The 12986-nt window shown below is 43.7% G+C and overlaps 1 protein-coding gene across 1 annotated transcript; it reads right to left on the bottom strand.

Annotated features, from left to right (window-relative positions):
• Positions 1–374: 374 nt before the first annotated feature.
• On the bottom strand, positions 375–1102 carry LOC125048329. Its single transcript, XM_047646994.1, has 2 exons — positions 956–1102; positions 375–824 (listed from the first exon to the last, which is right to left on the bottom strand). Exons 1-2 carry the CDS (start codon positions 1100–1102, stop codon positions 375–377), a joined length of 597 nt encoding a protein of 198 aa, XP_047502950.1.
• Positions 1103–12986: the final 11884 nt, after the last annotated feature.

The raw sequence follows: 12986 nt of genomic DNA, 5'->3' as shown, positions 1-12986 counted from the left end.
CATCTGGGCAGGTTTCTCGAGGGTCGCGTGTCTCGGCAAACATGCCTACAGGCATCAAACTCTGGCTCCATCACCAAAGAGGTCATCACAGCAACCCAAGGGTCATCTGGGTTTGGGGGGTTTGGATCATCTATACCATCATCCTCTTCTTCATCACTGCCCACTCGTGCCATATGACAGTTCAGCCGGTGGATGATAAGCCTTCAGGTGATTCAGGTGAGCTTTCAACTGGACTTCTGTTTCGAGGTCTTCAATCTCGAAGGCGACTGGACCTAGACGTCTTATAATCCTGGCAGGACCTCTCCATTTCCTGGTGAGAGGGGGTAGACCGCCCATTTTGTGCCGGTGCTCAAAGTACACACCTAATGCGCCCTTCAGTTGGCTGGAATTCCACCTTCTTGCCTTTGTCGTACTGCTTTCCCATAAATCTGACGTGCTTCCCTTGAGGGTTTCACAGCTGCTTGGCGGGCCTCTCGTAAACGTGCTTGCAGATTTATGTTCTCATCAAACACGGCTTCATTGGTGAGACCAATCTGGAAGTTAGCATGGCGGCCTGTTAACATATACAGGGGTTGCTCTCCAGTCGTCCGATGGATAGCTGAATTGATCTGCAGCCGCAACTCAGGAACAAATTGGAGCCAAGTTCGTGGGCGATCATTTACTAATGTGGTAAGGGCAGACTTCACCACACGATTTGTGCGCTCAATCATTCCATTTGCTTGAGGATGGTAGCGAATGGTGTAGTGGTTCGTGGCGTGCATTAGTTTAGCGAGCTCCTGGAACAGGTTGCTTATAAACTGGACTCCATTGTCGTCTGGATAACCCTAGGAGGGCCAAAGAGGGTTACCCAATGGTCCAGAAAGGCTCGGTGGACAGCGACAGCAGTAATTTTCCTCAACGGTATGATCTGCAAATACCGTGAATGCTGGTCTATAATGGATAATGCCCAGCGGACTGGAATGCTTGGCCCAAAGTCCATAATGTCCATCGAGACTCGTTCCAATGGAAAACTAAGCCAAGGGTGTGTCAGCCATAGGAACTTTCTGCCTGTCGCCTCTAGATTGTTGGCAAATCTCACAACACTCCACATAATGTCGTACATCTTTCAGCATGTTTGGCCAGTAGAACATTGATCTTGCGTTTTGAAATGTTCGATGGATACCTGGGTGGGAAGCTAGTGGAGGCAGGTGGGCTGCTTTCAATGCTGAATTCCGTAGAGTGACTGGAACCACTAGTTGGTAAGCAATCCGATCTGGTAGACCTCTTCAACCGATAGAGGACACCTTCCTTCAGCTCAAAATCATCAAGAGGAAGAGGAAGTTTCTTTGTTGGTACATTTCCTCCCTGCAAATAACTACAAATCTCCGCAAGCTGAGGGTCTGCTCTCTGTTCTTCTGCTAGATTTTTCAGGTGAAAGCTCCGTATTGTCAGCTTTGCAACTTGTCTGGAGAGTAAATCTGGAACTTTATTCGTGGACCCTCTTTGTATCGGATGTTAAAATCGTAGAAAGACAAGTCATGAGCGAACCTCGTCATTCTTGGAGACTTGGTTTTTCTGCTGAACACATATACTAATGGTCGGTGGTCGGTGTACACTGTGAAGCGCCTTCCATACAGATAAGAATCAAAAGTTCTGACTCCTTCCACAACACCCAGAGCCTCTAAGTCAATAGCTGGATAGCGAGTTTCTGCATCCCGGAGCTTTCTACTAAAATAAGCAACTGCATGTGGTGTCTGGTGATCATCTCTTTGCATGAGACAGGCTCCTAATGAGATGCTAGAGGCATCAGTGTGAAGCTCAAACTCCTTGGAGAAGTCAGGTTGGCGTAAGACAGGAGCAGATGTCAGCTTATCTTTCAAAGTTCCAAATGCTGCTTGTTGTTCAGGTCCCCAGGTCCAGGCTTGGTCCTTCCTCAGCAGGAGATGTAATGGAGATGCTAGGGTTGCATATCCAGGAACATGCTTCCTGAAAAATCCCGTTGCTCCCAGGAAACGTCGAACTTCCCTGACTGTTCGTGGTGGAGGGGTGTTAGATATAGCCAACACCTTATCTCTGTTTGGGGAGACTCCATCAGGTGAAATCGTAAACCCAAGGAAGTCTATGGTTGTTGCAGCAAACTGACACTTCTCCATGTTAAGCTTTAGACCAGCCAATGAGAGCAACTGCAAGGTCTCATCTAGATCCTGAAGGTGTTGGTCAAAGTTGTGGCTGTAGATGATAACGTCATCTAGGTAGGCTAGGGTATGACGTCCCAGTACTGATGACAAGACAACATTCATTGTTCTCTGGAATGTGGTTGGAGCTGTGGATAAACCAAAAGGAAGGCGGCAGAACTGGAAGAGTCGGTAGCCATCTGAAAATGCCGTCTTTGGCCGGTCGGATTCTTCCACTTCCACACTCCAGTATGCAGCGCGAGCATCTAGAGTTGTAAAGATGTTCTTCGGGCCTAGTTTTATCGATGAGTTCGCTGATAAGTGGCAGAGGATATGTATCTCCCTTGGTCACTGCGTTCAAGCCACGGTAGTCAACACAGAACCTGAGAGCTCCGCCCTTCTTCTTCACTAACACAACTGGGCTCATCCAGGGTGATGTTGACTCCTCAATGACCCCTGTACGAAGCATGGAGTCACACTGCTCTCGAATGACTTGCCGTGTTGATTGAGGCAATCTCCATTGTCGGATACAAACAGGCTTGGCATCTCCTGTATCGATTTGATGCTTAATCCCAGGGACTAAACCTACTGCTTCCTCACCACCATCAAAGAGCCCCTTGAAAACGACAAAGCAAGTCAGTCAGCTTATGGCGTTGGGGGTCTTCAAGGTGGCTGAGATCTGGCAATGTGTGATGATCCTGGCATGCATCATTCTCCAGGAGTTCGGCGGCTTCGCAGGCGGCAATGGCAATGGATGGCGGCAGCTCTGTGTGTCCAACCTCCAACTCATCATCATACCCAAAGTTCTCCACTCCATATTGTCGGTCAAAGCCATCTTCTTCCCACTCGAAGTCGACACTCTCACCATTTTCAAGGGAATCAGACTCGACAGGACAGTAGTTGGACCTGGCGACGTCTTCCTCGGGTATTTCGGGCAGGGGTCGAGATGGGTCATTGCTGTAGATGGCTTCTACCTGCTCAGCTGTTCCAAGGCGTGTTCCATTGTGGAGAACCATCTGTTTGGGAGTTGCATTCACTACCCACACAGAACACCGACGATTCTTTACTTTGGTGACGGCATGGGGTAGGAGAAGTCCTTTAGGCATGGTTTGGAATTACAAGGACATCACCATCTGTTGGTCCACTCCGTGAAAGGCAGCCTTCTACAAAGCAGCCACTGTGAGCTGCGATACTTGCACGGTGAACAAGATGCACTGCTGCAACTGCCTGGGAAACTTGGGTAGACTCTGGTGCATCTTCACTGGCAACTTCTGTAGGTGACAGGGGTTTGATGCAGCAAATCTTGAGAGACTCTGCATCGGTGTAGACAACGGAGAACGTATGTCCCTGCAGAGTAATGGTGGCATTCCCAGTTGAGGCTTCAGAGGAGAAAGTAAAGTCCAGCCGTCTAAGGAGATCCATCCCAATAAGAATGTCACCTGGGAAGGAAACATCAACCACACTGGCCTGATGAACAATGGTGGAATTATCCGCCATGTGGAAATGAAGCGTCACCTCAGTAGACACATGAAGAGGTTGCCCTGTTACTCCTCGGAGAATCTTGCTGGAGGGTTTGTGCTGAAGCTTTTGGCGAGACGCGATCATGGCTACAGCACTCGGCTTTATCAGTGTGGCTTCAGATCCGGTGTCCAGAAAGCACAGGGTCGTTTTGCCATTAATATTGAGTCCCACGAGAGGCCGTCCTGACAACGTGGGGGAACTCAACATGGCTATCTGTGGTGTTACTGTTTCGGTCTGTGTACTGGTAGAAGATATTGCCCCCTTCTGAAACTCTGCCAGCTGGACCGGGAGCTTCTTGCTGGCTAATCGGAAAGGGACATTGTCTGGCCATGTGCCCAGATCTTCGGCAACGGTAGCAGGTGATGTCTCGGGAAGGATGGGGTCTGTTCCGTGCAGAAGCCACATTAGAAGCTGCTCGGCACTCTGAAATGTTGTGAGTGGTTGTTCCATGGAAGCTACACCAGAGATCACGGGATGGAGCAGGCTGTGGGCTCTTCACTCTGTTCTCTTGTGAAGCTACAGGGCAAGCATACAAATCCCGAGCTCTTGGTGGGCGATCAGGATAACGGCGGTGGTCACGGTCATCCAGCGGGAACTCATTTGGGGATTGGTGCTGCGTAGCTGACTCATGCCTGATACCGTTTCTGGAGTTCCATACCCTCTGGGCTGCTTCTGCAAGCTGCATGGGTGAGCAGTCATCTTTGAGAGCCAAGAAGTCCCTCAGCCAGGATGGAATGCCAGAGAGAAAAACCCGACGAACAAGCTCTGAGGGGTCACCTATAGCTTCTCGATGATCACGATACCCTTGGTAGACGTGTCCTTCTAGCTGGAGATAATAATCCATGGGCGCCTGCACTGAAGTCATCCTGTTCTCATAGAGCACCTTATAAAAATCAGAAGATGTGTAAGTTCCCCTGAACTTGGTGCGTAGAGAAGCTTTAAACGTCTCCCAGTCTCGAAAATTGTCAAACAGGGGAGAGTTTATTATAAGCTCTGCTGGACCTCGACAGTTCGCTCGTGCAGCCTGAATGTAAGCCTCGTCAGTAGGTGGTTTCACGAGGTTTTCGATGGAGCGAATCCAGGCCTCCACTTCCTGGTTCCTTTTCAGCGGCTGAGATGCTGAAGTGTCTCCTTTAAAATGGGGGGACCGACTCCCTGGCTACAACATATGACACAGCTGAAGTATGGTCTCGAGATGTGGAACGGTCATTCAGAGATCCATGCTGCATTGTAGCGGTTAGTTGCTGTGTCCCCTGCGGCAATCGAGAATTTTCTGGAGAACTACATGGCCGTGGCTCTGGAGGAAGCTGATCAGATATCTGCCGCTGACGGTAAACTTCAGTGTTGTTCGAGAGGCGGAACTGTGTTTCTGGTGGCTGCCAAACACGTCTTTCCCCGTTTCGTTGCCTCTCTCTTTCGAGCTCCAACTCCCGTTCAGCTAATTGCCGTCGTAAGTCCTCAATCTCTCCATCTCGCTGGGCACTAGCAGGAGGCTCCTGGGGCTGAAGAACTTCGACCTCTGCTTCTGTCTGTCGAGGACGAGACACAGCTTCTTCCTGACGAGCAAGCCTGTCATTAAACTGCTGCGTCTGTGCCTTTACCTCGCTGAGTTCAGTAGACAAGGCCTCGATCTTGTCAAGGATTTGGGCTAGCACGGTAACCTCTCCCTCCATGGCTCTCACGGCTTCCTGTACTTCCGGATTTGAGCCGCCTACGACTATGGGGAGCTGATCGACAGAGATAGACAAGCCTGCTGCCGGAGAACGGTCACGGGAACTAGGGTGACTGGAAGATCGTAAATTCCTACGAATTCCCGTGTTCTTGCCTTTGGGCATTCTGCACACAATGCACCGTCAACACAATCAAAAGGCACACTGTTCTTAATGCTGCACTGCACTGATACAAATCACACTGTTTAAACACTTCACTGTTCATAGACTCGCTGTACTGTTCACGAACCCGTAACTGCACGTAACTGTCAATGCACCCTTTAAAACGTAACTGTGTCACTGCACCCTTTAAAACGTAACTGCAGCATTTACAAAAAAAATCACTGCACTAGTAGAGCACTGATAAAAACTTGCACTGTTTAACACTTCACTGTTAACAAAACACTGCACCTTTCAGAAAGCCATGCACTGCACAAAAAATCACTGTAGGATCCAGGTAGCTGCTGAATGAAATTCACAGACATAAGAGAGAAACATACAGTGTCCCTAAAACTACTGAGAGCCACAAAACAAGCCTAGCTGGGCGAGCGGGTATTAAGACACATAAATCTAACTCTGTAAGAGAAGAGAATTATGCTGGAAGAAAAGGCTCCGCTCTTTAAAAAAACTACACATGTACAATATCACTGAAAAAGAGAAAAGAAAAGGCACATAATACAGAACAAAGTGGCTCTCCCAAGACTCCCGCAGGAGGTACAGTGATCGTGCATGATATAGCCTGACAGGAAATAACTGAATGTGCCGGACGTTCTCAGCCTACAAGGAACTTCGTTATTTTCTCCTGATTTACGCTCATTAAAAGTACATCCCACCGCTAGCCACCAAATATGTAAGGGTAGTTATCAATCTATAATGAGGAGCCCGACTCAAACCCCAGCCTCGCGAAGCGAGCTGAAGCCTCTCGTGAAGCGAGAACGGCTTAGGGACGCAAATAAGGGTCCCGTTCACTCCCCTGAACAACTTGATACAGATCCTGGGCCTGTAAAATGGTAGCGGGCAGTGACCCAGGATCCTACGCAGGCTTGATATGTACCTTGAGCGGAGAAAATATAGACAAGTCCTTGTGGTTCAGCCTAACATTTAAAAGAGGACGAATAAAAGAAGAAACTGAACTAAAAACTGCTGAAGGCACTAAAATGTAAAATTAATACATACTAAAATTACGTTACTTTAATAAAATCCGAAATAAGAACAAGAAATTTACGTTAACCTACGTTAAAACGTTAAATATTAAACTTAAAAGGAAACTGAAGATTAAAAGCAAAGAGGGAAAGCCGAATCCTGAAGGGCTTCGGTCAAAATACGTCTAAAAGTACTTAAAAACATTGAGCACATCATAAAACACACATAAAAAAGACAACGTCCAGCAAATAACCTAGGCAAGTAACGGGAAGTCTGCTCAGTACAACCTTTGTTCTGGTGACGTCTCAGGCTGAAGTAAATCCAGAGGGGGTGACACAAACACAGGTTCAGATAGATCTCTCTTTATTGTTATGGCCGTCCCGTATTTATACACGGACGTCTTGGTGACGTCACTGCCTTCATTTTCATCTTTTCATAAATAAATATAATTAAAATGTGAAAAATACATAAAAATATAGAAAAGTAACCGAGAATGATAAAAAAGTAAACGGGCTAAGACAAATAATTAAAATCATTGAAAAATAAAGCTTCTTAAAAAGTCCTGACGTCATTGACATCGCCGAAAAGCTGAAAAGACGATGTCAGTAACGTAAAACAGGAATAAAAACATTAACAGGGTAAAATAATAAAATCAAAATACAAATACATATAATAAAAAGACAATTTTACAATATAAAAAGGACAAACCCCGTCATGCTCATCTATAAATCGAAAAAAAGAGCTAAAATAAGAACACGTAAAATAAATCTTAATTTAAAAAGGAACAATTAAAATGACGATCAAAATCTTTAAAAACACTAAATAAAATATTACGGAGGCAAACTTTAAGAACCTAAACAATAAAAGACATCAATCATTACTTAAAAGAACGCAATAAAATACAGAAAACGTGATGACTGCAACTTAGAAAATGTGGCTACAAAAAGGGAAACTAAACTAAAAGTGAGCAGGGGTAAAAATAACAGCAAAAAAAAGATGTCCCTCGCAGGGGAAACGGAGATTATCTGGACACCCCATCTGGATTCTGCTGCGACTCTCAGAGGAGAGGTTTGAAGAACCTCCACAATATATATATATATATATATATATATATATATATATATATTCACACACATATTTATAGATATATTTATATATATATATATATATATATATATATATATATATGTGTTTATATATAAATATATATATATATATTCATATATCTATATATATATATATGTATATATATATATAAATACATGTGTGTATATGTAATATATATATATATATATATATATATATATATATATATGTATTTATATACGTATATATGTACATATATATATATAATTCCGTTTTACTGAATGTATGTTTGTATGTATGTATGTATGTATGTATGTATGTATGTATGTATGTATGTATGTATGTATGCATGTATATATGTATGTATGTATGTATGTATGTATGTATGTATGTATGTATGTATGTATGTATGTATGTACGTATGTATGTATGTATGTATGTATGTATGTATGTATGTATGAATGTATGTATGTATTTATGTACGTATGTATGCATGCATGCATGTATGTATATGTATATGTATATGTATTTGTATTTGTATGCATATGTATATGTATGTGTATGCGTATGTGTATGTGTATATATTTATATATATATATATATATATATATATATACATATAATGTGCTACCATGCTAGTCTTTGCCGAGTGACAAGTTTGAGTTTACGGCGAACATTTCATGCTTTGCTATTAAGGTCAATATCTATTAATATTTTGCAACATTACCAACTACCTCAGACGTCTATCCACAATAACTGATGTTTATTTACTTCCGTTATAAGATGTTTATACCTTGCAGTTGGGTATGACAGCATATATAAAAACTATATATTTTACTGGCAAACCTGTAAAAAATCTCATTATAGTTTACATTGCCCTATTATTTATGCACAAGAAGATACATTGTCAAACAGAATTGTTAACAATCAATTTCATATGTGGTCAATTTGCTAAAAAAAACAAAATACCTCGATCAAACCGCTACTCAAACTGTATCATTATTATTAATATCTACATAAAGTGACAGCAATTCAATTTAACATAAGCTTGTTGGATTTGTCGATGCAGACCTCGTGTCCAGTTCAGATACACCAAAACATTCTTTTTAAATAGTGCTATTATGAGGATTAAAATTTGCCTGTGTGTGAGTTTCTACTTTTATATATGAATTTTTAACATAACATCCATACATCAACTTTTCGTCTGCTCGGTTGCAAAGGGCAAGCCTTTTCTTCAAGGCTATATATATATATATATATATATAAATATATAGAAAAGCAAAAGTTCTTGCAAGCACGCCAGAAGTACACGCGGCTGAAGCAAGGGATCACAACAAATTATTGGCTTGGAATTTCGAGATTAACAGCATTTGTCCACGTGGGTTGAGTTCTCTCGTGTGTATGTGTGTTAGTAAATATGACTTTTGGTGTAACATTCAATGACAAAAAAAGAAACAGAAGAAAGTTATTACTCATATACAAACAACCCTTTATAAAATCGGCATTACCAGCCGGTTACCAGTTATGAAGACCGTCCCAAATTGCCAGACCATTCGGGAGCTGTCTGGACGAAAGGCGGGCAAACAAACAGTTTGTTCAATTTCCACAACGCCATGAAACTAGTGCGATAAGTACACATTTTAAAGAAATGACTTTAATGTGGGGGAAACGCCCTCGCCAAGGCAATCGTCGGCAGCAAACGGACTTTCAAGGAGTCTCTAGAATCGGTGCTGTTTTTAAGCCAGCTTGCTCCTCTGTGTACGCTGAACTAAAAGCCTTAGTTGCGACAACTTTTGTTTTCTGACATTTTGGAAAACATGAAAACACGATCAGTGGGGACGGAAATTCGTGTGTTTTGTTTGCGGGAACCAGGAGCTGTGGATTTTCGTAACAGTTGCAAATGTCAGCTGCCAATGTGGCCACGGCTTAAGTTGTTGGGCTGATTTTAATTTTGGAGTTTCTATACTTTTACCGTTTTCTTTTCCTTTGTATTTTCTTTACTCCATTTCACAAAGAGTTTTTGATAGGTTTTCATTTTCTGTTATCGACAAAGTCATGGAGCTTCGGCTGGTGTTTCACCTGACAGTATCACTCACATTCAGAAACATTAGGGGCACCTTAGAAGGAGAGCCAGACCAGCATCTCGCGCCCGTCTGCCTATCACGTCGAGCTGTGTCGCGCCGCAGCCAACGGTGATTGGCTGACGGGCGCGTGATGTAAGGATAAGTCCGATATGCGAAGCTGAGCCTCGTGCTGGCTATGCCCATGAGGGGAGGCCGGCCTGTGCTGACTAATGCCGACTCGTTAACGTATATCAGCTGGTGCTGACTCGGCTGAGCTTAGTTCTTACCTGCCGTGGTGCCCAGCCACAGCAGTAACCTCCAGGCGACAATTGCAACTTCTCGCGCCAGGGCGGGGCGCGAACCGTCGACCCCTCGGATGAGAGGCCGACACGTTACCACTGTACTAGCCCGGAGGCTCGCGTGAAATAAGTCCGGCTCTTCATATAAGGTGTCCCAAGTGTCTCTGAATACAGTGGTAACGTGTCGCCTGGAGGTTACTTCTGTGACAGGGCACAACGTCGGGTAAGGACTAAGCCGAGTCAGCACCAGCTGACACACGTTAGCGAGTCGACATTAGTCCTCCCCTCATGGGCATAGCCAGGGCGAGCTTCAGCTTCGCATATCGGACTTATCCTCATCTGAATATGAGCGATACTCTATCTCCCAGGGAGGTCCACAAACATCTTGTCGGAATATAAGTGATGGGGGTTTGTCGCCCTTTGCCGCAGCAATAGCTTTAGTCGTTCGTTCGTTCGCGCAACGCTGGGTCGAATCTTCCTTGAACGAATCTTGCCTTAAGTTTTCCTATTCCCCACTTTCTTTATCACTGAAGATACGATTCTTGGCTCGAGTTTTCCAATTTTATTTTTTATTTTTATTTTCTTAAATACTTAATTAGCAAGTTCGCACATATCCCCACCAAAAGCCTTGAGTCCTCCCGGGATCGGGTTTTTGAATTCGAGGTGCAAATTTGCTGCAGACTTTTACCTTTTAATGTATGAAAAGTATTTCTCATAAGGAATTGTATTCGCTAGAGAGTGTAGGCTTTTTTGCATACCATGATAACCTACCAAAAAAGCGTATTCATTTCCAGGAGATCGGATCGGATATTCTTGGGAAATGGAGGTCTTACATTGCACTCTGCTTATTTAGATTTGAGATAACAGATGCTTTCTTTGTATAAGGTATTTTCATAGGAATGGATATGCATACATACATAGATTCATATATTCGTGTATGCATGCATGCATCACATTCATATATGTTATACGAATCCATGCATACATACAGACATACATACATACATGTATACATGCATATATGTGTGTATATATATACATACATACATATAAACATACAAGTAGACATACATATAAGTATATATATTTAATGAGTTTATATGCATACATGCACTCACACACATATATATACACACATACATGTATACCTACATATATACATACATATATACGTACATACAGTAAATAGGACACATACCTCATTTCGTGGTGATCTCTATATGTTATCAATGAAATATTCTCATGAAACGTTTTCTTCTTTAATATATTCTGCGGAGGAAGCCGAATGAAAAGTGAAGTGATGCCGGGAATTTATCCTTTAATGGAAGACATATTAAATACACCAATTTGCAAATAAAGTTTGGTAAAGATGTATTTTTCATTGTTTCTTTAAGTATTTGGGTTTCGTTGGAGACACTGAAGTCCAGCAAACTCTCGATTTCTATATCCTTCTCCCTCTCTCTCTCTCTCTCTCTATCTATCTATCTATCTATATATCTATCTATCTTGCTCTCTCTCTCATGTTTAGATAGACAGATACACAAACAGAAAGATAAATATATAGATTAACAGACAGATAGATATATAAGTAGGTAGGTAGGTAGACAGAAAGATGGATGATTGCATAATTAGGTACATTGATAGCCAGATAGATATATTGATATATAGACAGATAGAGTCGGATACACAGACATATGTAAAGATAAAAATATATAGAGGTAGACAGACAGACATAGAGGTAAACAGATAGATAGATATGGACAAATGGATGGAGAAATGGACAAATGAAAGAGAGACAGATAAACAGATAGAGAATGATACACATATAGAAATATATATAAACAGTTAGATAGGTTGATCCACAGGTAGATACATAGATAGATAGAAATACATCAAACTGAAAAAAGAGTGACATCCATACTGCCGAGGCCCTCCAAGGGAAAACTGGGCGCTGGACAGACTGACATCAATGTTTCTTATCTTGCTGCCGCGTGTTCAAAGCGAGATAGCGACCCCACGTTCTGCTTGCTTTTTCACTCAATTTTCGTTATCTTTGAAGCCTTTTTCTTCTATTTTTTGCTCAGGGTCGTCGTTGTATTGGCTAGATGCAGAGGGGCTATTTTTGTTCTATATATAAAAGTGACGCCGTTTCATCAACATGCTCGAAACAGGTTGTCACGATCCCGAGTGCTCCAAAGCCTTTGAAATCTACAAGCGCACCTGGCGAACATGCAGGCGTCCGGGTGTGTGGGAAGGAGGGGGTTAAATAGCATGTGTGGGAAGGGGTGGGTCTGTGAAGGGGCGGAGGGGTGGGTCTGTGGAAGGGGGAGGGGGGTTAAATAGCGTGTGTGGGGATTGGTGTGTGGATGAGGGGGTGAGGGTGGTGGATGGATGTGTGGAGGGGGATCGGTGGGGAGGGGGAGGGTGAATAGCGTGTGGGAATGGGATGGAAGGAGATGAGGGGGTGGGGATGGGTGTGTAGGGAGGGAGTGAGGGGGATGAGAGAGTGGAAATGTGGGGCAGGGTTAGCGTAAATAGCGTGTGTAGGGGAGGTGGGGATGAGCGTACGGATAGGGGGAATGTTGAGGGTAAAGGGTTATGTGGTGGGGGGTAGCGTGAGTGAGGGGGTAGGGCATAGGTGCATGAAAGGGTGGGTGGGGGAGGGGTAGGGGGTAGAGGTTGCGGAAAGGTGAATGGGTATGGGTGAGGGGGGGATGTGTACGTGTGAGTGAGAAGGAGGGGGAGGGGTCGGTAAACAGTGTGTGTAGAGGGGAGGGTAAGGGATGTAAGGGGGGGAGGGGGTTAGCGCTTGTGTGAGTGTGTGGAGGGCGTGAGTGCTTGTGTGTTAGTGCGTGTGAGTGCTTGTATGTGTCTGTGGGCGGATAAGTGGATGCGGATACGTGGATAAATAGATATACATGTCTCTGTGTGAGTGAGTGGGTAGGAGCCCGGGTTGGTATACATGTATGCGTATGAATGTAAAGCAAGTAATTGGTAATCTAAATATGCAAA

The sequence above is a fragment of the Penaeus chinensis genome, chromosome 43 (assembly GCF_019202785.1).
Source record: "Penaeus chinensis breed Huanghai No. 1 chromosome 43, ASM1920278v2, whole genome shotgun sequence".
In the NCBI taxonomy this organism is placed as follows: domain Eukaryota; kingdom Metazoa; phylum Arthropoda; class Malacostraca; order Decapoda; family Penaeidae; genus Penaeus; species Penaeus chinensis.
The sequence above is the reverse complement of the archived record's forward strand: the minus strand, read 5'-3'. Positions and strand labels throughout refer to the sequence as shown.

Bases quoted from the DNA above. Each gene is read 5' to 3' on its own strand.
- LOC125048329 (XM_047646994.1), bottom strand. From the start codon at position 1,102: ATGTACGACATTATGTGGAGTGTTGTGAGATTTGCCAACAATCTAGAG. The intron at 825-955 runs GTCCGCTGGGCA...TGGCCCTCCTAG, and splicing joins ACTTTGGGCCAAGCATTCCA to GGTTATCCAGACGACAATGG.